The 23,866-nt window shown below is 44.3% G+C and overlaps 1 protein-coding gene across 3 annotated transcripts; it reads right to left on the bottom strand.

Moving 5' to 3' along the window:
* Positions 1-201: 201 nt before the first annotated feature.
* Positions 202-17,968, bottom strand: LOC103057510 (SRSF protein kinase 3-like). Of its 3 annotated transcripts, XR_015795024.1 has the most exons (13): positions 17,567-17,968; positions 14,083-14,178; positions 12,542-12,650; positions 10,926-11,013; positions 9,951-10,040; positions 7,039-7,143; positions 5,895-6,051; positions 4,642-4,727; positions 3,446-3,553; positions 1,820-1,889; positions 1,644-1,736; positions 1,204-1,440; positions 202-530 (listed from the first exon to the last, which is right to left on the bottom strand). XR_015795024.1 is itself a non-coding variant. In XM_088134515.1 (12 exons), exons 2-12 carry the CDS (start codon positions 14,111-14,113, stop codon positions 1,256-1,258), a joined length of 1,122 nt encoding a protein of 373 aa, XP_087990641.1. In that variant the 5' UTR covers positions 14,114-14,178; positions 17,567-17,967; the 3' UTR covers positions 526-1,255. The 3 variants fall into 3 exon arrangements, 2 of the variants coding, with proteins under 2 accessions (XP_087990641.1, XP_087990642.1); XM_088134515.1 differs by having other exon boundaries at positions 526-1,440; positions 17,567-17,967; XM_088134516.1 differs by having other exon boundaries at positions 526-1,440; positions 14,083-14,220; positions 17,567-17,967.
* Positions 17,969-23,866: the final 5,898 nt, after the last annotated feature.

Below are 23,866 nucleotides of genomic sequence, written 5' to 3' on the forward strand. Positions count from 1 at the left end.
TCCTACAGTAGAAGATAGATTGTGGGCGAGGATAGGTATAACCTTTTGAGAGCCATAAGGTTGCACTAAAAGCCTCTGGGCCAGTGATGCCGAACCTTTGGGGCTTGGTCTGTCAAAAATTTGGAAAATGCCTAACTTGACTCTGCTGGTGTGTCACTGCTACCCACCCCTCCCCACTGAACAAAAGAGAAACAATTCTTTACCTATTCATTTATTTAAAAAAAATACAGTCCAATCATGTGTGGTGCTATATATTATATAAAGAAAAGGCAAACATTACAAGCATGAAATACGAGTAAAACAAACTCAGTTTCTTTGGTAACTCAAACAGGGAGAATAGTTGTGGTTGGGTGTTGGTGAATGCTGGCGTGTCCCCCCAAACGTGGCAGGTCATCTTTGATACTTGTGTCATAGGTTCCCCATCACTGTTCTAGACAAACACATCTTTCTTAAGTGCCACGGGGAATGGGGGGTGTTTCTGCAAGTTTGATGTAGAAGACTTCTGCGCAAAGAGCTGATTGGTGGATTACCTGCGATGCCATTAAAAAAAACTTCCCAGTCATCAGGACAGTTGAACACTGAACTAACCCACAAACAAAACCCCAGCCCTCTAGCAGTGATTGGCTGGGATTACACAGTCATAATGCGGTTAGCCTCATTCCCAATGTACAAAAGGCCAAACTAGCAATGATGTTTAAGTGTGTAAATGTGGTTAATGATGCATGTGTTTTGTTATGTATGTTACAACCTTGAGGAAGTTTGAGCAGCCCCGAGGACCATGGAAAGCGAAGAAGAGCAGTTTAATTATTTCTTTTCCTCCTTTTTTTTACTTTGCAGTTGGCTCAGCCATAGATTTTTGCAGAAGAGCTTCTATTTGTAAGCCTCCCTTGTCATCCCTGCTACTTCTTTTGTCATTTTTCTTACCAAGAAAAAATGTTACAGAGGAGAAGATGGAATGGCTTGATTTTAATTGGTATCATTAAAATCCCTCTGTCTAAAACCACCCAAACCCTTCTTTTCCAAACCTGCTGTTTTGGCTTCAAAGAAAGTGCCTGGAAGACCATGGCCAGAAGAAAAAAATCCTTGCTTTACTCTCTTTACTGGAAACCTGCAGTCTACCTTACCCAAAACACCAAACTGAATCCACACAGCTAACATCATAGCTAGTTTGGTCCTAAGAAACTGTGTGCAGGGGATATTCACCTGCCTTCCGTATCTCTGCTGGGACTGGCAGAGGAAGCATGGAGATGCATCCTTAGGGGCTAAGCCAGGGGTGCTGAAGGCATTTGTCAGCCCGTGCTCTTCTCTCTGGGACATACTCCAGCATTGGCAAGAGAAAACAGGTAAACAGGGTGGCCTGTGGCTTTGGCCAGCTGTATTTATCAATGAGGATGTGATAGAGGTCATAGAAAGAGATCCAGGACATCCGTAGAAGAGCCCCTGCCAAAGGAGACAGAAAAAATAAAAGCAGTTATGCGGCAGTTACTGAAAGGTTGTCAAGGCTTCACAAGTTTATGCTACTAGCAACCATGCCAAGTAAAATAATAATATTGGATTTGGATGTGTTTACAGAAGCACATGATTGTAAATGCCAGGAGAGTGGAAAAGATCACTGCTTCCTGTCTCCGTCCTGGCATCCTCACCTTGTCTGCTGAAGAAAGTTGATGTCTGCTTCCAAAGCAAAGCAATTTTGGGTGGGATTTTGCCCAGGAGTTCAATGATCCGAGCCACATGATCTGAAAAGCATAGAAAGCAGAGCCAGGTGTTTGTTTATGTAGAATGAATGAACTCACAAAAGATGATGCTAACGTGGACCTACCATCGTCTCTGGAAAAATACTGCCCGGCCTGAGGTTCAAAAAGGTGCTTTCCAGTTGCCAGTTCAAATGCCTACAAGATGAGCAAGCCTTGAGTCAATCCGCTGTAGGCCAATTCAAACAATGCAAACAATAGACTAGACCACATTTCTGTTGTTCTTGTAATGCTAAAGGTTTACAGGTGCAATGCAAGTTGCATTTCCCAGAAAATCTGTAAACATCAAGGAGAAGGGGAAGCAGAAGGCTTATTATTACAACCCTAATTTCTTTTTTAAGATCGTAAAACTGACCCTTCTGTTTGCATAGCAAAGGGTTGAGTTGGACAGGACGGTCTCACACTTTTTTAAGATTAGATTACCTGCCCTATCTCTATATCAGTGTCCTAGGCTGGAGGAATGTCAATATGTCAGTATGATAGGTCTGAGAAGCAGCTAAGGGGGTGGAGGTCTGTTCTTGCAATCCTGCATTTTGTAATGAGATATAGAAAGATGACTGGTTCATGCAACAGCCTCTACGCTAGGAGCACTACTCAGAATTATAAAGAGTCTTCTATGTCATTGGCAGAGCAATGTGAAATGGACCCCAGTGGGGTACACAGGATCAAGGCCTGGCCATTTCCATAGGCAAGGTTAGACAACATACAGCCCATTCTCTCCCACCCCCCACCCCCCACCCCGACTCCACCAAAGTCTATCAAGATTGTGCGTTGGAAATTCAATGGAAAACGAATGGGCGATGATGTTGATGATGAATACTAATAGCGAAATAGAAATGTCCATAATAAAAAAGTGAAACATTCTGCCACATCCATTCTAATGATAATACGATGTTACCACCTTGCCTTTTGGGTGGGGGGAATAATTTTTAAAAGGGTAGCTGCAACTGCAACAAAACTTCCCATCCCAGACATATACGGTACAAAGAATGAATCTAAATTACTTTCAAATAATTTATGGATCTTAATTAAATAACTATGAGACAGAGGCTGTTGGTTCATTAGGATTTCAAGGAATAGCCAGTGACAGAGTTGGCTAAACCAGTCTACAGCTTATGATTCTGCAAATACAGCAGCTTTTTAAAAAGTTCAGTATGCTAATGCTGCTAGATTGGATGAATTGCTCCAATCTAGGGTCTTGGAAATAGACTTTAGAGAGGAGGTTCTTTTTTAAATGTTCATTTCTTAAATGACTTAAGTTCTTTTAACTAGTTAGACATGTCTGGCTTGAAAGGTATAGCTCAGAATGAACTGTTGTCTGGTCTTAAAAATGGCTATTAATATACATTTAACTTATTTGCTCAGAAAAAAAATCAATCTCAGGATAATAGTCTTGTTCTTTTGGGTCCCCCCCCCCACGCCCAGTGAGAAAGGGTGGAGACATCTAGATCAAGAAGGAGACACCTCTCTCTCCTGGTATGTGTCTGTCTAGAGGCCGAAAGAGATATCTGACAATTACATTGAGAATAAGACTAAATAAAAGAACACATTCCAGTGACTGGTCATCAGCTTCTTATCTCTGGTAATCAACTTCTTATCTTCCAGGTTCAACTCTAAACAGATGGTTGAAATTCCACAGGCAAGTATCACCGTCGCATTCCTGCTGCAACAATTGCACAGGAGTGTGGCCCTACCACGCATGCTGTGCTCCAGATATCAGCTGGGGTGCTGTACTCTAATCCAAGAAGAACCTCCAGAGCTCTGTAGGGCTGGGTCTGGATCTTTTTGGAGAAGGGCTTATACTGGAATAGAAGAAAGAAACAACTGAGACATTGAGGGTGGATTCTCACATGCCCCTGCGTGAGTGATGCACTAGTAGCCCAACCGTATTAGGTACTGGGTGTGTTTAGATGGGATCATTTGCACTATAAGATACTCAAAGAACACCAAATTTATTGTGGGGTGGGGATAATGAGTCTTCTGTATGAAGAAAGGCAGAAGTGTTTTTTAGGTTAAAAGAAAAGATGATTAAGGCTGCAAACCTCAGCAGAAGTTCCATTAACATAGTGGGATATATTTCTGAGTAAACGTGTGAGTATTGTAAGGATGTGATAGAGGTTTATAAAATTATTATGCAGAAATGGAGGCACCGGATCTCAAAAAAATCCCAGCTCTTGCTTTTAAGCAATGCCAAAACTCATGGGCGACTATGATCTAGTGGCACTGATTGCTGATAGATTCAGGACCAGAAAAAAAAAATCATACATATGTAATTTTTAAAAATTACATGCCCCAATCAAAACTACTGGCTTTTATAACTTGAAAAATGAATTATACAAATTCATGGAGATCGAGTTTGTGAATGTTTAATGGATATGTGGTTTTATGGAACTTCCATGTTCAGAGGAAACTTGCTGCGCAGAAAATCAACTGCTGAGGGGCATAAACAGGAGATGGCTTTTGCTGAGTTTTGTATATGGGTTTTCCAGAGGCATCTGGGTGCCCTCTGTAGAAAGCTGAACTTAAACGGACTTTTGGATGAGGCTAATGCAACTCTTTTTGTATCCGAAGAGATGCAGTGGCACTTTAGCCATGGATATGTACCATTTCTGATCCTAGAGGACCACCATCTCTTATTTTTTAGTTGGTTTGTAGCCAGGATTGACAGGTTCCATTCACCAAGTCATCTCAGTGATCTAAGTCACTATGGTTTGTAAACTACACCATATGGCTTACAGTATTTGCTGGTTCCAGCCAGTTGTGGATTATTCAATAAATCATGGTCAGATGAACCATGCCATAGCATTAGATGTGAATCCACTCAAAGAGTCCTGCACTTTCAGAAGTAGGAAGAAGTTAGCATAAGAGGAGAAGGTTGGTAGAGACTCACAGTCCAGCAGGCACTTCCGAGGTCTGCAATTTTCACTCCCATCTTCATTAGGTTGCAACAGTCCAGAAGAGCTGCTGGGCCATCCTCTAGAACAAAGGAACACCAAGAAATCAGCTGAAGATCTTTCCCGGAGGTCCAACTGCACCTCCAACCTCAGTTTTCATCTGTTATATCAACAGCATCAACCCAATTGCAGCTGTAGTTGGGGCATCTGCAGGGGAGGGGCCAAAAAGTCAAGATGGTAGTTACAATCACCCTTTCCCATTGCAGCTCAGGTGGGACCAGCTGCCATTAAACTCTCCCCACCGCTGAACTAGCTTTTCTGCCTTTCTGTATCTTCACCGTGTAGAAAAAGATTGCATACTTGATTTGTTTTCCTCTGTCCCTCCCCTTTTTGAACCATGCCTTTTGGATGGCAAGCCATTATGCCACCCTGAGTTTAGCCAGAGAGACAGAGTAAATGTAATACATAATGAATCCTTGCCACTTAGAAACCTCAGAGATTCCAGAAATTATAGCAGGGACCTCTTGTGGCCAAAGATGTGTTCAACCACTGAGTCATAATTGTTTATGTGAGATTCGGTTAGTGATCACAGTTTGTAAAATGAAAAGCAGTCCACAATACAGTTGGTTGGCAGCTATGTGGGGACTGTGGGGCACTAAATAAGTGGAATGAGTGATATTCAAAATGAGGGCTACCACATCTGGGCTGCAAAATCCAGACAACCACTAGACCACAGCGAAGAGATTATCCAGATCTCTTGCAGCCCAGATGTGGTAGCCCTCCTCTCCTCAAGATCACCCAGTGAAGTCATTCACAGAAGAGAGTGCGATTTAAAAGTACTGAATGTCTTTGCATCTGGTCACTGGTTCTTCCTGCCTAAAACAGGGCTGGGGATCCGGTGCCCTCCCTCTAAATATGGACTCCAATTCCCATCATGACCCAGGCTAGGTAGCATGGCTAACAGTCAGGGAAGATGGGAGCCAGAGTCCAGCACAGAAGGCCACAGGTAGGGTTATCAAAGAACAGAGTGATGCCTGGTTCCTGGCCTTCATTCCACCATTAGATGTTGATAAGAGCTGTGGTGAAGGCATCTCCCATCATCTGCTACAGTAGAAACGCCTCACTCTGACTAAAGGCCCAGCTGGCCTTGAACATGTTCCCCACAGGGAGTTCCTGAAACTCCTGAGAGAACATATGCTTCTTACAAATTGCTACACTCTCCTGCCTTGCTTCCCAAGCCCAAATGTACCTCCTGTCCTGGATTTTTGGTTTGCTCTCATGCCGTGTTCCAAAGAAACCATATCTTGCAGGCTCTCTTCAGTGACATACAGCAGGATGTTGTCCGGCTTGATGTCTGTATGGATGATGCGACATTCCTTGTGCAGGAAATGCAAGCCTTGGAGTACCTGCGTGAACCAGACACAGTAGGTGCTCAGTGGCCCAAACTTGGTCTACTGACACCAGGTCAAGATAAAGATTTCCAGGTCAGCCTTGATCCCTGGCAATGGTATGGGTAGGCCATATAATTTTCTTGGCCACAGAATAGCAGTGGTTTGCCCTTGCCTTCTTTCACTTCCCACTCGAGCCTGCAGCCACCAAAGTACTAACCGGTTCTAACCCTGTTTTGCTTCTCTGCTCTGCCTGGCAGCCTCTAGGCTGGCCAGCCCCAACATTATTAGAAAAGGTTTGGCTCTGTTTATTTCTGAAAATTTCTTTGGGTTTAAATGGTTCCTTCTCAAGCCTCTGATTCTGATCAAGGGAAAACAGGTTCCTCCTCTAGGTTTGAAATGGCCACCCAGAGACTCAGGTTTCCCCCATGGTGCTAGCTTCATGCATCATACAGAGCCATAATGTGGCTGACTGGTTTTGGCATGGCCATTGTGGTTTCCAAATCATTGTTTGTGGCTTAGCCTGTTGAGTGAATTCAGCCAATTATGGTTTAAACAAATTCAGGGTTAGCACAGCATGTGAACAAACCAGTCTCTCATCCCTGTGCAGATAACCAATTTTGAGCAGAGCCACCTTGTCATCAGTTGTGAGTCTATTAGAAGGTGCTTCCATTTTATGGGGGAAAAGGAGAATAGGCAAGATGCTAGCCCTGCTGGGCAGTAAGATCCCCAGCAACTGCCCTTTTATATAAGGAACTGACTCTGGTCCAGGGTGTAACACCAGCCTAGAGTCCATAAGGCTAGGGATAACTATGGGCTGTGTGTGTCAAAATCTGCAAGATGGCAGGTATAGTATTGTGACTGAAGCCCTACCCATTGTGTACATGCCTGCAAAAGGGGTGGTGTTTGGATCACAATACCAGGCCTGCCATCCTGCAGATTTTGCTGCACTCCCCCCAAAAGATGCTCCTTCTCATTGCTCAGCTCTCCTGATGTTCTACTCACCTGGCGCATGGTCTTCTTCACAAAGGGCAGAGGGAGGCCTTGGGAGCCTCTGATGCTCAGCAAAGTCTGCAGTGAAGGTCCCAGCAGCTCCATCACTAAGCAAACATGTGGGTCAAGTCAGGGATCCACTAACTGAGAAGATTCCTCTAATTCTGCAGTTGCTCTAAAAGGGGGGGGGGCATGGAGATGGGAAGGGAACCTTTGAGCATGACACCCAATAAATGTGAACTGAGACAGTTAGGGGAGGACCCAAGTCTATGGGTGCTTCCAGGCAAGGCTTTTCTGCAATTGCTCTACCATTTTCAAGAATTGTATTGGGGCAAAGGTCCAGGCATCATCATTTTCCCCGTGTACCCCCACCCCACCCCATCAAATCAAATCTTTATTATGGTCATAGACCAGCATAACCCCCCACCCCATGTTTTGTGAATGTGCCTTTTCCTTTTCATGCAAGCACAGAAAAACCCTTAAGGAAAAGTGGCTTCCCTCCTCAATATTTGGGGCTACTAGGAGCTCTCTCTCCAAAGTGCCCTTCTCAGTTAAAGTCATATTCTTGGATGAGCTACTCTAATGTATTTTATGTGGGGCTGCCTTTGGAGATGATTCAGAAGCTGCAGCTGGTACAAAATGCAACAGCTAAATTGCTGGCAGGATAATCTTGCCGTTATAGAATAACAGCAGTTTTAAAGCTGCTGCACAGGTTACCAGCAGGTTTCTGGGCCCAGATCAAAGGCTGTTTGTTACCTCTGAGAGATGGTGGCGGGGCTGGGAAAGAAACAGAAGGACACAGAGATCAGCAGTCAAGAGGTAGTGGTGGGCGAGACCCTTGGCAGCTTTTCTCATAAGCAGTGACTTATCCCAGGTGGAGAGAAATCTGGGAGAAAATATTTCAGATCATTCAGAGTCTCTGCCTTCATTAATTCATTAGCAATGAGGCTGGGGAACTCCCCTTGCAGGTTCCAAGGCTCTGTAGTTACCCCAAACTGGCATTAAAAAGACCTTCCTGAAGTCCTTGCAGCTTCTCAGGTCCTGCCCAGCTGTTGGGGCTTGGCAGGGGTCACCTTCAAAGCCCCAAATAGAGCAGAGCAGCCATGCCCTGGCAGGATTAAATCTGCCACTCTGGTCACCTGGAGAAGACCTACTGAAATTCACGCCTCCCCCCAAACAAGAGGTGCATGGGAGGTGGACTTGGTGACAGGCCTTCTCTGCAGGCAGGTCAAGATGGCAACCCCACAATGGAAGGTCTGCCCCTTTTTCCTCTGTGCCTGGGACACATTAAAAAGGGGTAAGGCTTCAATCACGCAGCTGTGGCCGCCATCTTGACTTTCTTTAATCTGGTCCCCGCCTCCCGCCAATGCTCCTTCCATCCAGATCCCTATTCCATCCAAGATTCCTATGGCCACCACCCTGGCCCTGTTTAAATGAGCCCTTAACACCTGGCTCTGCCCCCAGGTCCTGGGCCAGAATGGGTGGCAGACCCCTTGTGGGACATTCTGGTTGTTTAACTGGCTGTTGATGTTGTTCAGACTCTTTTTTGAGGATAATTTTGTGTTTTTATGTATTTTTATTGTTGTCGTTTATAAGCCATCCAGAATCATAACAGATTGGGACAGCTTATACATAAAAAAAAGTAAATAAATACCCCTGTATCTCCCTGTAGTCTCCTCTCTCTGGAGCACTCTTCCTCTAGAGCAGTGTTTCTCAACCTTGACAGCTTGAAGATGTGTGGACTTCAACTCCCACAATTCCCCAGCCAGCATGGCTGGCTGGGGAATTCTGGGAGTTGAAGTCCATACATCTTCAAATTGCCAAGGTTGAGAAACACTGCTCTAGAGAAATGTTTGGCCCCAACATTTTTTGCATTTTGCAAGCAAGTAAACTCTGTTTTGTTCCCTAGAGCTGGTTTAATGGTGGGTGTCCATCACAGGAATCACCAATTGCATTGACCATTGTATTGTTTTGGCTCTTCTATTGTAATCTTGGTTTCTTCCACTGTTCTGTGCCACCACCCAGACTCCTTTGGGATCGGAGCGGGTTACCAATGTGGTTAAACAACTAAGTAAATACATCAAATAATCTTACAAGCTAAATTCCTCTTCCCCCCTGCCCTTTGCAGTTTTTCAGCCAAAGCCACAAATGCCCTACCAGGCTGCACCATAAATGGAGAGACCATATTTAGTCAAGTCCCCTGTCAGGGATGTGCCATGTTTTATGTGGCTCTTCTCTTGAACAGTCTGCCCCGAAAGAGAAATTGCTCTTCCATCAGGCTGCACAGAGGTAGGAGAACAGCTGCAGTGCTATTTCATCACCTCTGTGGAGGGACCGGCCACCCTGGGCCTTTTCCAAACTGTCACCTGACCAGCAGTGCTTTCTCCAGGCTGCCAGAACTGTTTTCATCTCCAGTCTTGGGGGAAGAGCTCCAAGAAATAGCTTGCTGAGTTTGCTTTCCCCCCCCTTCTCCGTGCGAGTCTTATCTCTTGCAAATGAAATCTGAGAGCAGATGCTGTCTCCCTAATAAATCTGCGTAAGCCACTCTGGTAGGATAAAAGCACTTCAACTGAATAAAATAAAAAATTGAACTGACATCTTCTTCTTGCCCTTCGTTGTACTGATTGGCCAGGTGTATCTTCCTGCCCTAAGGGGTTTCTGCTCCCCACGTTCCAGCCCAGCGTTGGCCCTAGGAGATGACCCGTCGTCTCTCCCTGGATACCACCATTAGCCTTGTCAAGATCGCCTCCCCAATCTGGGACTCTCCAGATGTGTTGCACTCCAATTCCCATCGGCAATTCCCATCAGATAAGGAGAGTTGTAGTCCATCACATCTGGAGGGCTCTCAGTTGGAGGAGGATGCATTCAGAATATGCAAATCTGGCTTTGTGGCCTCATGGCCCCTGTTCTATCAACCAAAGGATATGGAAGCCATTTTCTCCAATCATTTTGAAATCATCCAAGAGGTGGATGATGTGTTTGCTGCCTTGGTCTTTCCTCCTCTTGCTATTCACCTGTTGAGACAGGAAGAAGGAAGAAGAAGGGCGTCACAGCAAAGAAGGCTACAGTCTTTTCTGTCATCTCAGAAGGCAAAGCATGGAACTGTGGGCTTCACTTACAGGAAGACAGATTTGGTTGTGGGTTAAGAAAAACTTCTGAAATGGAACAGCAGCTTAGCAGGGAAGCTGAGTACCCGAGAGACGGTGTGCTGGACTTCCCTGGCAGTGTTCCAGCAGAGGCTAGATAGCCATCTGCTAGGAATGTTCTAATTTAAATTCCTTCTCTGGGCAAATGTTTGGACTGAACAACTCCTTCCAGCTGTATGATAGTACAGAAGTGCAAATGACTTATTTTTTTAGGGTGCCTTGAACTTTCCTGAGTCTACAGTTCAGGGATAATTGGAATCTAGATTTATACCCAAGTGCAGGCACTGGAACCAGCCAGCTTGTTCTTTATAGAGCACAGAAGGTGGACCTGTCCATAGCGCGCTGAGCTACTACTTAGACACACTGACTGAAGTTGCTGTAGATTAGAAATCGCAGGAAGGCAGCAGATGTTCTGTACCTCTATTGCAGAGCAATCACTGCCTGTCTCGGCAGGTCTGGTGAATCAAGGCGGGATGAACGAGCAGGAACATCTGCACATACATCTCTCGTTTTTTGCTGTTCCTGACAGTCTCTGACAGATCACTGCAGGATCTTTTCTTGCTGGCTTCACTCCTCCTCTCCTGCTCCAGGGAGACGAGTGAAATGTGGGCAAAGCATTGGGATGGTGGAAAATACCAAGGGGAGATTCTGCAGGCCAGATGGGCCAAAAGAGGCCTGTGGGCCAGAGGTTGCCCCGTTCCTTTATAGAATCTCAAGACGATTCGAATTCTGATTGGATTCATTGACACTTACACAGCGAAGGAGCATGACTTCATCCAGGGCTGCCTCAGCAAAATTTTCCCCTCCTTTGGGTACCTTCACAGCCACACACCTCTTTTTCCTGAAAGAAAATGCATGGCTTAAAATGAGTAAGGAATAAAAAACCTCTGTCTTGGCTTTGCATTGTTTTGAATTCCCCTAGCTGCTATTTCAGACATTGGTTTAAATCCCCACCTCGGCTATGGAAGATCCTTGCCAGATGTGCTTTTAAAGTGCACCCTACCTCAAAGGTAAAATGGGATGTGATGGTGGTGGTGGCAGTGGTTCTGCAAAGCTGTAGACTAGTTTCCTTGAAAGAACTGAATATTCAAGGAGGAGAGGTACTGGGGCTGGTAAAGTACAGTACAAAGAGGACATATTTTTCCTAGCCAAAGACTCAGTCCCACAGAGTAAAAAGTAAATGTGGGGGGAGCAGGGAGGGGGGAATAGGCGGTATGTGCTAGGCAAGATGTGCGTCTCACCATGGAGAGGAGGTAGCTATTAAGGGTGCCTCTGTTGCAAAGAGGGAAAATCTCTGGGGTCTGCACTTCCTCTGCTCCCAAGGTTTCAGCACCCACAAGCACCAGTATCTGGTACCCTAAAACTCTCCCAGAGGTGGGCATCATGCCATGCCTGAATCAAGACAAAAATGCCAGGCCAACACTGAGCCTCTAATTCAGAACTGGGTTGTTTTAGGGAAGCAATGCCTAGAATTCCAATTTCCCTTGTTAGCCTAAGTCACTCTTCCAGGCCAGTTTAAGAAAGGTATGGCACGGCCAAGGTCTTCAGCCTTTAAATTACTGTATTAAAACTAAAGGAAAAGAATATAAAGTTGGTTTATTTGATGGTTAAAATATGTTGTTGTTTCTCATAACTTTTAATGGGCTTTTGCTGACTTAGAACTGAATGACGAGGCTTTAAAGATTTGTTTATAGATAAGCGATGAGATATGGGAAGAAGAGATCTTTCATTGTACTGTATCAGAGAAGGTGGTAAGTTACTGTCATTGTACTTGTCATGATGAAGGGAGAAGTCATTTCTTTATATATCTCTTTTCTTTTTTCATATATTTTTCTTTGTACTTTTCACTCTTTTATATTTTTCTTAGTTTGTATTGTTTTTTTAATCTTTGTATCTCTAAACTTTAATAAAAATTATTTTAAAAAGGAATGATTTGTCTGCCAGCTTGAGTTGCAAGTAGTCTTCTCCAAACTGGTGTCCTCCAGATGTATTAGGCTCCCAGAATTCTGTAGTCAGTATGAAGGTTGCTAAGTTGAGGAAGGTAAATGTAATCCATCTAAGGGCCAGAGAACAGATGCCACTGTCTACCAAGGAAACCTGTACACTCTTGTAACAGGAAAATAGGAAAAAAAATACCTCGGCTCATGTTTCTCAGTGAGGTTTACAGAGGGACTGGCACCACCTCTCCAGGATTTTGGGCATCAATCTTCTCTTATCCCCACCCCGGAATTAAAATTTGGACCATTTTCCATGCCAAAAGTATGATTCCATCAAGCTATAGCCCTTCTTCAATAGCAGAATGCATACTTACCACATCATACGGACTATCACAAAGTTCATTAAGATCTGGTCATTTTTTTTTTACTTACCCAGTGTCTTGGCAAAGCCAGACTGTTGAGAAATACCCATAGCCCAGATTTTGGACCACGTGGTATCTTCCATTGAATGTCTCTCCTTTCTTCACCAGATAGTAGCCTTCTGCAAAAAGGTGGGAGTGGAAATCACTACATTAATGAGAGACATCAAAAGGCTAGTTGCTTAGTTTTACAATGATGTATACCTCAGAGTATAACTAGAAGCCCCTTCTGCAAGGAGATTAATGTGAAACTAATTTAAGAGAATGCACAGATTTACTGAAAAATGCATAGTGGTCTTGTTAAGTATATTTATCTTGCCTCTCTAAGGCTGTGTTCACATGGCACACTGAACCCCAATCACATTTTTGCCCATGTGGGGAACATGCTGTTGAATCTTTAAGCCATGTATTTTTTGTGATTATTATAGGGAAGTGAGGTCTAGGGCTACAGCAAGGCTATTGTATTATATTTTTGCTTAGCATATTTTGTGAACCTAGTCCGTATGGTTGATTTATGGTTCAGTGCGAGCTAGAAAATTGGTTTGAGTATATCGTTGCTCATTTAATCATGGATAAGTGTGTTGTGTTATCACACTTTATAGAGGTTATGTTGATAATTTCTCTTATATGTCTGGCGGGGGGGAGGGAAGAAAAGTTGCACTAGAGATTGTAGCCATAACTATGATCACAAAACCCCAAGCAATAAAAGTGGTTTACAACTCACATTAATTTGGCTCAGACAGTATACCTAATCCAAACCAAATAAGCCACAGGGTGAAGCTTCTGTGTAGGAGAGGAAAAACAAACCCCAGTTTGGAGATGCCAGGGGCAGTAGGCATTCCCCAGCCTTATTCAGGCGACATTTCTGCTGGATGAGACTGTTGGTGAGTGTTCTGTGGCAGGTTTTGTCTCCTCCAGCCAATGTCTATAATACATTAAAAACTTTTATACCACTTTAAAAATGTTAAAATCATCATCATCATCATCATCATCATCATCATCATCATCATCATCGGTATATTCTGTATAGCCCACTTCCTCTTAGCCCATTTGCCAATCTGGTTACTGGGTAGAAATCACCCTTAACCATTCAACCTACTGGGTAACTTTGGGGTAGAGCCAGTTTGGTGTAGAGGTGAAGGCCCTGGGCTAGAAACCAGGAGACTGTGAGTTCTAGTCGTCTGCCTTAGGTACAAAATGACCTTGGCCCAGTCCCCCTCTCTCAGCCCTAGGAAGAAGGAGGCCAGGGCAAACCACTTCCAAAAAACCTTGCCAAGAAAACTACAGGGACTAGTCCAGGCAGTCGCCAGGAGTCAAAAACTGATTCAAAGGCACCAGTATATAGATTACTGACAGACAGACAGACAGACAGACAGACAGACAGACATAGATAGATAGATAGATAGATAGATAGATAGATAGATAGATATCTGATTCAGCCATCACAATTAGACATAATGTGGTGGTTTTGATTATGGCTTAATGTACCGTCTGAGTCCTGCCATCTACCTCAAGGGTTGATCCAAGGAGAAGCAGGACTTGCTTGCAACTCACCCTCACAAGTTGTCAAGAAGGGTTCCTCCATGGCAGGGTTGTCACCCGTTGAAGGAGAGGATTCCTGGACCTGTTTAGGCTGAGGAGGCTTTACATCTAAGAGTAGAAGTATTTCATCCAGTCAGCTGTAGGTTGTCACTTTTCAGGAGCAAGAAAAGACACATAGCACATGACTGCACATTTAAATGAATCAATGCAAATGATCAGCAGGGGCAATCAGTCTAGATTTCATGGCTGTAGACAACTTCTGACCCTCTTTTATCACAGCCTCTCTAGACTTGTTGTCCAAACATAATGACAAATAAGGGCAACAGTGTTTTCTGCCATGTTGAGATGGGGAACACTTAAAATCTGTAGTACAAACCTTAAAATAAGTTGAACTCCATCCCAAAAGAATACAATGGCAAACTACTTCTGTCCTGTTGCCAAGGAAGTCCCTAGGAGTCAACCTCAACTTAAAGTAGATATTAGACTTTTGAGAGCCAGTGAGATGTAGTGGTTAAGGGGCTGGACTCATACCAGGGAGATCCACATTCAAGTCCATCCTCAGCACTGGAAGCTCACTGGGTGTTTTTGGACCAGTCCCCCTGCCTCATAGGATGGTTGTGGTGGTGGAGAAAAATGGGAGTATGCACACCACTTTGAACTCCTGAATGGGATATAAATCTAATAAGTAAATAAAATGACTTTTTATATGCCTAAAAAAATCCGCCAAGCATCTGATCCTCCATACAAGGAGGCTGGCCCTGTTCATGTATGTGATAGAACTCTGTCTACTATGCATCTTTGCTGGACTCTTGTGGCCACTGTCCTCCCAAATAATAGTATGTGCTGTCTCCAGCTACCAACAGTTTGTCCATGGCTGCTTTAGTGTATGGGGAATATGTGACCAGGCGAGCTGGTTTCCTATTCAGACTACTATCTGTAGGTATGTTGAAAGCAATACAGTAATTGCCAAAAGCCAAAATGGGTCTACCAAGAACAGATCTCATCCAACTAACCCACATTCATTTTTTGATGGGTTAACTTCTTAATAGATTGCAGAAATGTAGTAGACACCCCATACTTTGACTTCAACATGATATGTTGATTAGCAAACTAGTTAAGTGTGGACTAGATAGCGTAACGATGAGAACAGGGTTTCTCAAACTTATGTGCAATGAACTGCTAAAACAATATTTGCAAGATTTAATAATGATTTTGGTGGTGGTGGTAGTGATCAAGCAAGTGTGCCAGCTTTACCAGTGGCTGTGGTGAGCTTGGTGCTGACTTTCTTCCCAGCGATGCACCCATGCCCAGGCCTCTCTTTTCCATTGGCCATGTGCCAGATATGGCATGGGTTCCTTGTCTGCTCACCTTTCAGGCCTTGGCCACCCAGAGCGGAGGCTCTGCTTTCATGCCTTGGCTGCAGGTTCTCCTGCAGATGGGTCGCTTCAAGCTTAGCATCTTGGGTGATTCTAGCTCCCAGGTTCATTCCCCATCAGGAGTAAAATCTTATTTATTTATTTATTTATGTAATTTCTCCCCCACCCATCTCCCCCCAATGGGGGAACTCTGGGCGACTCACACAAAATGTTAAAACCATAAATATATATAAATACATAAAACATCAATTTAAAAACATTACTAAAAAAGAAAAGGAGAGTCCAAGAAGATGAAGAATCTGGGGCTGAATACAGCAGGCCTCTATGGGGCTAGCCATCCCCACACTTGAAGTATTCCCTCCCCACCCCAGGTCAGGGCAACTGGGCAAACCAGGCTGCTGTACACCACAGCTCATTTCCCCCTCAAGGGTGAGCCACAGAATGTTGGACTCAATGGTCTGAATGAGCCCTTCCCATTCTATGGTTCTATGATCTTAGTATTATTTGTGACACTCAAGATTCTTACTGTACATGTTGATGGAATCGACAAGTGCATGTAGTAGATGAGGCAGCCTTTCAAACAGAGGAGGCCTCACACAGGAGACAGTCCTCCACTTATCACAGAATTATGGAATTGAAAAGGGACATTAGGTCATTGAGACCAACCCCCCCCCCCCACACACACAATCCAATTTGTAATGTAATGTATTGTAATGTACAGTAAAGAGTTCCACCTTTCTACTCTCTTTCTACCATTTTCACTATTTTTGTCCACCAGCCTGCTTCTACCGCTTTGAATTCCAAAACAGGTCTGGCTGGAGCGTTCCTGGCATTCTGAGGGAGGTCACAGCAGGAATTATTTCAAGGGTTTGCATGCAAGTGATAGGAGGCAAGTCAAACCATCTGGACTCTTGCTGCAGAGAGCTGGAGCAGTCCCAAGGTGAAATCTCAGGTTCCCCGGTTACTCTTGCTGGATTTTCAGATAGATTAGAGGAGATTGCAAGGAAAGGCTGCGGCGTTCCTGCTGGAAGGCTAGGCTGAGCTGGCCTTTCGCAAGTCAATTGAGAGCCCCGTTCCTTGAGAGGCCTCTCACACGTGCTCAGTTTAACCTGTTCTGGTTACTTATTCAGACATGTCAGCCTTTAGAGGAAGGCAGACTTGGCTTGATAGAAAATCTGAGGTAACGTTGGGAAATCATGTCCTGCAATTTTGGCTAGAGCTATTTCATCCCTAAATCATGGGATGCATAGAGTAAAACCTCAGTTTAACAGGGCATTGGGGGGGAGGAGGTTCTGTTACATCCAAATGTCCATTAAATCCAAATTTGCATCATTTGCATCAATTTATATCACAATTTCATAATTTAAAAATATTTGTCAATGGTTTCGCTATCATAATTGATATTGTTGTGTTGTGTATGCTTTTATTTCTGTAAACCACTGAGGGTCACAAGACTGTGATGGTTTAAACAGGGGTGTGTATGTGTGCAAATGTGTCATTTGCAATAAAAATTCAATTTAACAAACAAGTCCTCGATTTTTAAAAAATGGGTTTTATTACTTGAATACAAAACAACAACTCAAAAATCACCTTTGGTTTAATGTTAAATGGAGTCAGTATGAATAAATTAAAAAAAACACCCCAACTTTGTTAAAGCTGTTTGCTATAGATACAAATCCAGACATTGATCACTCATTTGAGATTATGAATGTTTGAGCACCCATAGCTCATGTCTAACCCTGATTAGATTATTTTGTCCCAATGCTAGCCATGAAGTCCAACAAGCAGACTAGATGGTGAGTTGACTTCCCAACAAAGAGCATGTGGCTTTCTGTGGGCTGCCATTTGTCAGACAAGGTGACTGACAGTGTATTTTTCTATATTCTTCCTTTCTAAAGAAATCCATGTAATTAGTTAGCAAAATCAAGAGGCTTGAGACTAAAAGAAAAAAGGCCTTTCTCCAGGCTAGTTAAAACCAAGCAGGTTGTAACCCAGGAGCTTCTGAAGGTCTCCTCCTCAATGATCCATTTTTGTCTTTCTAACACTGGAAACAGGTCCTGGAGCCAGACCACAGTACAGTATCATCTTCCTCTAAAATCCAGCAAATGCACGAAACTTACCTTTTCTGCAGTGTCCAGATTGTAGCCCAGCTCTTCTCTGGATGCACCTTATAAACCACTTGGGGGAACACCACTTCCAGATCTGCCAAGCTCTGGAGCTTCAGGAGTGTCATCCACCAAGCTTTGCCTGCTTCTCTTTTCAGTCTCTGGAAAGAGACTCAGCTGGAAAGAGGGTGGGAGGAGGGGTCGCCCCAAATCCCCTGGCACAGCGGTGTCAGTGAGGGAGAGTTTGGATTGGATTGTGCTCAAATCTGTAGATACGTGGTCTTGACTCCAGTGCAGCTCGGGGGCCAGGACAGCTGGGAAGTTCTCATTTTACAATCCCTTTTTATCGCTCTGCACCTGTTGGAACAGCTTCCTGCTTTGCTCTCTAATATTTTCCTGGCTCTGTTGCTGCCTTGCTGCCAAAGCAAAACCTGGAATCTCCAGGGTGGGTATTTATAGATCAGCATTTACAGATAGCCAGGATGGAAATGCAAACTTTTACACTGTACAGTTGGCTGACTCTCACACTAGAGCTATTTTTTCCTGTATGTCCATGAGAGGAGAAAGGCACACTGAGTTAATATGCACAGATCTTGCTGCAGTTCATAAGCCCACACACATATCCTTCTCTGGGAAACTGTTGCTGGGCTGGCAGATTCAGGACGCCAATAGAAGAGAAGATCTGCAGCTCAGGGTTGAACTATGGAGCCCTTGGTGCTCTCTGAGCTTGGCTGTTTGCTTGCAGACCTTTCATTACCCGACTAGGTAACACCATCAGTGCACCAGGACGATGCACCATCAGGTGCACTGATGATGCTACCTAGTAAGGTAATGAAACGTCCATAAGCAAACAGCCAAGCTCAGAGAGCACCAAAGACCCACAAATTCAGGACTCGCCTCCCTGCCAGTTAAGAACATCAGCCATTAATTGTAATGGCAGGAGATTGTCAAGTTAAAATGATTTTAAAAACTGGGGTCAGTAATTCATCTTGTGAGCATTTGGGAAGATCTGGGTTCCACATCATGTTTACTGATAATGTGGCTTGTTTTGTGTTTGCTTAGCATATTGTGTGCAAACAACAACTTCTGGTTTATTTGATAAACCATGGTTAAGCAAACCATTATGTGTGAATCAGATGAGTGTCTCTCTGTGTGTACGTGTGTGTGTGTGTGTATGGGTAGTTTAGTTGCATGATTTGCACATGGGCCAGCTTGTCAAAAGTCCCCTTATTAAGTTCATGGAAGAGCTATCTTTGGAGGCTTCCTGATTCACAGCATGAATCTCTTTAAAACTCTTGAAATACAACAGCCAAGGGAACAAAATATTCAAAAGAAAAAGAAACCAACTTTTTTTTAATCAATCATTTAAAACTGTGTTTTCCAAAAAAAGTTTACAGCAATCGAGAAAACTGATTGACTGATTTGAAACAGAAGAAGAAGTGAAAGAATGCATGATAAAATGGGCCAATTTTGGTTATAACATACAAATGGAACAATAGGAGAATATGTGGATGAAATGACTGAAATTTACATTGTGTTATAATCTTAAAGAGAATTTTTATAAAATGATGTATCGTTGGTATTTGTCACCAGAAAAATTGTCTAAAATGTATAAAGGTGCTTTGAATCTGTGAAGAATAAGAGGGGACTTTGTATCATGCTTGGTGGACATGTAAAAAAGTTTTAAAACTTTGGATCCAAATACATACATTAATTCAGATTAACTGAAGCCAGAAATGTTTCTTTTGGGGCTGATTGACAAAGAGTTGAAAAAAACTCATGGAACTTGGTTTTTATATATGATAACAGCAGCGAGACTTTTATACGCACAATGGTGGAAAGATTTGACATTACCCACAATGGAAGAGTGGATGGCGAAGATGACAGAGTTGGCTGAGATGGCGAAAGTGACAGCTCTAATTAGAGAAAAGACACTAAGTTCAATTCTGATTGGAAACCCCTTTTGTGTGAAACAGGGAAAAAATGTAATTATGATATATGGGCTTGATGATTAGAAAAAATATGAGATGACATAAAAAATGAAAGTTATGTTGTAACCTTACAGTAGGAGTTCAATTTAAATTTATGTCTATAACTGTTGTAAAAGAAAATTGGAAGTCATTTCTTTATACTTCTTTTTTCTTTCTTTTCTTTCTGCACTTTTGGCTTTGTCCTCTATTTTTCTTTCTTTTATCTTAAATATTAGTTCTTGTTCATTTTTATCTTTCTTGTTTAAAAATTTAATAAAGTTATTACAAAAAAAAAGCCCCTCTCCTTCTTGAGTTGGTGGGCCAAATGACCCCCAGTGGCTGGGTATGGAATTGCAGCCAGTGAATTGCAGATGTTGGGCAGCAGCAAACAGTTCTTATTTTTTCAAAACGTTTTTAGGTAAGGACCACCACCTGGACATGCACGAAGTTTCAGATGCTCATTTTATTCTATTATTTCATTCTATCTATTATTATTTTCTACATCAAAATAGCAATGATTCCCCAGCAATACATGGATTTTATTTCCCTTTAGAGCTGACTTTGATTCTGGTGGTGACTTCAAGACAGCTCGACCCTGGATGTTTGTCAGATGCAGGTCTGGACATCTGCAAAACACAGCTGTTCCACTCTGCTTTATTTATTCGCTCATTTTTCACCAAGACCTCGGGGTATGGATCTCCCTTCGTTTTATCCTAACCACACCCCTGCAAGGTGGGCAGAGAGGATGAGTGGGTCTAAGTCACTCGATGAATTCCCACACCTGAGTGCAGACTTGAACCTGGGTCTCTCTAATTCTAGCCCAACCATGGAACTACAATGCTTGACCTTGACAAGCTGAAGATGTGTGGACTTCAACTCCCAGAATTCCCCAGCCAGCCATGCTGGCTGGGGAATTCTGGGAGTTGAAGCCCACACATCTTCAAGTTGCCAAGGTTGAGACACACTGCCGCACTGGGTAGCTGTCTTATATGAGAGTTCGTTTGATAGGACTAGGTTTATCTGGGCTGCAAACACCCGCATGGCCACGAGGTGGTGACAAAGAGACACAGAAACCCTTGGCCGCCCCCTAGCGATCGTCTGGTTTTGGCAGCCTAAATATGGCAGCCGAGTCACTGGAACTGTTTCGGTGTATCCGGGAGCGGATTAACATCAGACGATTGTTCATTGATTCTGCCTCTGAACAGGCCTGGACTGGCCACAGGGGGCTGAACGGCGCCCGTCCTTGTGCATCGCTTTCAAGCCACGAGGCAGAACATCCCGCAAGCGCCCCGGATCCCGTTCTCTAAATCCTTTGCGGTGCGACAAAGCAACAGAACAACTTAGACGGACCATCCGCTGTCGGGGAGAGCGCCCGGATCTCCCCTTTGCTGACGCTAGGACCCAGCGCGCATCCGAACTCGCGGGGGCGGGGGGGGAGGCGGGGGGAAATCGGGCAGATGTGAAGCGTGGCGCATCGGCGCCTGCGTCGCCCAAACGAGGCACCTCTTCTTCAAACGATCCGGAGCAGAAGCGCGGCGGCGGCGGCGACGCGGGAGGGGGAGGGACGCGCCGTGTTTGGTCTGATGCGGAGAAAGGTCGCTCCTGCGCCATCCGAGAGGACCCTTAGGCGGGGAAAGCGCCCCTGCCTCGCTGACTCTATTCATCCAGAGTGCTGCCTTAGCCGCCCCCCCGGCCCCCTCCCCATATTCGTGATTGTCAGGCCAAATGAGCCAGCTTCTCCCGCCGCATCTGTCCGCCCCCGGGCTCCCCTCGTAAGCCAGGCAAGCGAGTCCAGGCGCGCGGCTTCGCCGACTCTCCGAGACGCGGCGCCGGCCGCGCGTCGTTCCGGGTCTGCTCCGCGTTTCGGAGGAGGAGGGCCAGGCGGCCGTGAGCCTGCAGGGGAGCGCGGGCTGGAAAGGTGCAGTCCGGGGACCCTGCGGGGCGTCTCCCCTCCCTCGCCCGTTTGTAAAGAGCCTCGACAGCCGGCGCGCCCGCATCGCTCTTTCCTTCGAGCGCCAGGAGGGAGAAGAGAATGAGGCAGGGAACCGCCTCCCGCTCGGACGGAGAATGCATTTCCCGCAGGATTAGGGCAGGCCACTTCGGAAAGTAGCGTCCGGGCCCCACAATCTCCATTATGGCTGGCAGGAGTTGTAGCCAGCAAGTTATAACATAGCCAGGAATGTATAATGCTGGGTCGCGTCTCCTCGAGGCAAGCCTGTGTTATTAGGGCTACCTGATCTGGGCGGCAAAAATCCGGACCACCACTTGATGGCAGCAAAGAGAATGTTTTAGTGGCTGTCAGGCGCTTTGCAGTTCAGATCTGGTAACCTTAAGGTTATGCGAGAACAAATGAAATTAGAGTGGAATAATCTGAAAAAGTTATACTGAAGCTTTTTGATGGATATTCATACTTGTAATTAGGACAACAACAACAACAACAATAAAAAAAAAAAAACTTGTACACAGCCCAACCCTAAAATACTAATTGGACTCCCACTGCTTTGGGTCCTACCATTTAAAGCAATAGAAAATATATTTACTCCATTATGTACTGAGACTTTCAAATAAAGATCAACTTTAGCTGAGTTGACTCTTCATACTAAGCTGTAGCATGTTTGTGGTTTAATCACCCACGGATGGGAATGAACAATGCCCAACTTTTTCTACATCAAAGCCTGTAGTCCAAACTGCCATGGGAAGGGGCCAAAACCAAAACTAAGTTTGGTTTCATTATAGTTACAGTGAAGTACAGATAATGCCATTGTTCTCCTATCCTATGGGTAGCTTCTACCTTTTAGGATCAAGCACCAACAGTAAAGGAACAAGCAATCAAAAAATACGCCACAGACTCACACTCAGTAGAGCAGCCATGAAGGCTTTGGAAAAGGTATTCAAATGCTGTGATGTGTCTCTACCTACACAGATCAGAATTGTACAAGCCATGATATTCCGCGTGACACCCTATGGAAGCAAAAGTTGGACTTTAAAGAAGCAGGATAGGAAGAGCATTGATGCCACTTCCTAGTGAGATGGCCAGTGACCAAATTTGAAAAATAAATAAATAAAAGTATTGATGCTTTTGAACTCTGATGTTGGAGAAGACTCCTAAGAATACTGTGAACAGCCAAGAAAACAAATGGATTATCTAACAAATCAACCCAGAGTTCTCATTCGAGGCACAAATGACCAGGCTCAAATGTTCCTACTTTGGACACATGATGCGAAGACCCAGCTCTCTGGAGAAGGCTCTAATGTTGGGAAAGGTGGAAGGAAAGAGAAGAAGAGGACGACCAGCAGCAAGGGGGATGGACTCAGCTACAGTGGCGATGGGTGCACCATTGGGAGACTTGAAAGAAGAGGTTAGGGATAGATTGTCATGCTATATGTTTGCTAAGAGTTGACATCAATTTGATGGCACATAATCAAAAATCAAATATTTCATACTTTCCCATGTCTGCCACATTAAAAACTACAACCTTATAAATGTTTACTTGGCCATACCCAAGGATTTCAGGAGTCACCTATGGTTCCGGGACACTAAAACATAAGACATGGTTTATAAAGTCAGAATAACTAAGTTCACACAGATTAGGCCAAAACTAAATCATGTTATGCTTCAGCATGTGTGAACCTGACCACTGCCTCTTAATCATTTTTTGCCCAGCAGCAAAATATACTGGTTTCTTCAATTTCATCAAGACTTCATTTCAGATTGTCAATGTTCTGCTTTAAAGATGATGTCCACAATTGCTTCAAAGCATGATGGGGCCTGGGTTCACAACCACTAAGTTGTGGTTTATTGAACAAACCACAGCAATTGTTTTACAAATAATAATACAGTGGTACCTCGGTTCACAAACTTAATTCGTTCCGGGACTCTGGTCGCGACCCGAATTGGTTGCGACCCGAATCAAATTTTCCCATAAGGTTCAATGTAAATACGGTTAATCCGTTCTGACCCCTCCAAATTTGGTCGCCAACCGATTTTTGATCGCGTCCCGAATCAAATTTCCCCATAATGTAATTACGGTTAATCCGTTCTGAACCATATGTTGTTTTTTTAAACCGCAAAAATATGACACAAAGTACAGCACGAAGAGAGAGAACGCTAACCTTGCTCGACGTGACTTCTGGCGTGGAGGACAGGAAGGCGGGTGGGGAGGTGGATATTGCTTGGAGGGAGAGTCCCCCTCCCTATGGGAAGCCGCGACCACGTGTCACGGGAGGGAAAATGGCCGCGGATCCTGTTTGTCACCCGATCCGGCATTTGGGAACGGAGGCAAAATTTTGCGAACGGTGCTGTTCGTGACCCGAATTGTTCGTGAACAGAAGCGTTGGTGACCTG

This window comes from Python bivittatus, unplaced genomic scaffold, assembly GCF_059951505.1.
Source record: "Python bivittatus isolate LINGU-HERP-01145 unplaced genomic scaffold, Pbiv_v1 ctg000080_np1212, whole genome shotgun sequence".
Taxonomy (NCBI): Eukaryota; Metazoa; Chordata; class Lepidosauria; order Squamata; family Pythonidae; genus Python; species Python bivittatus.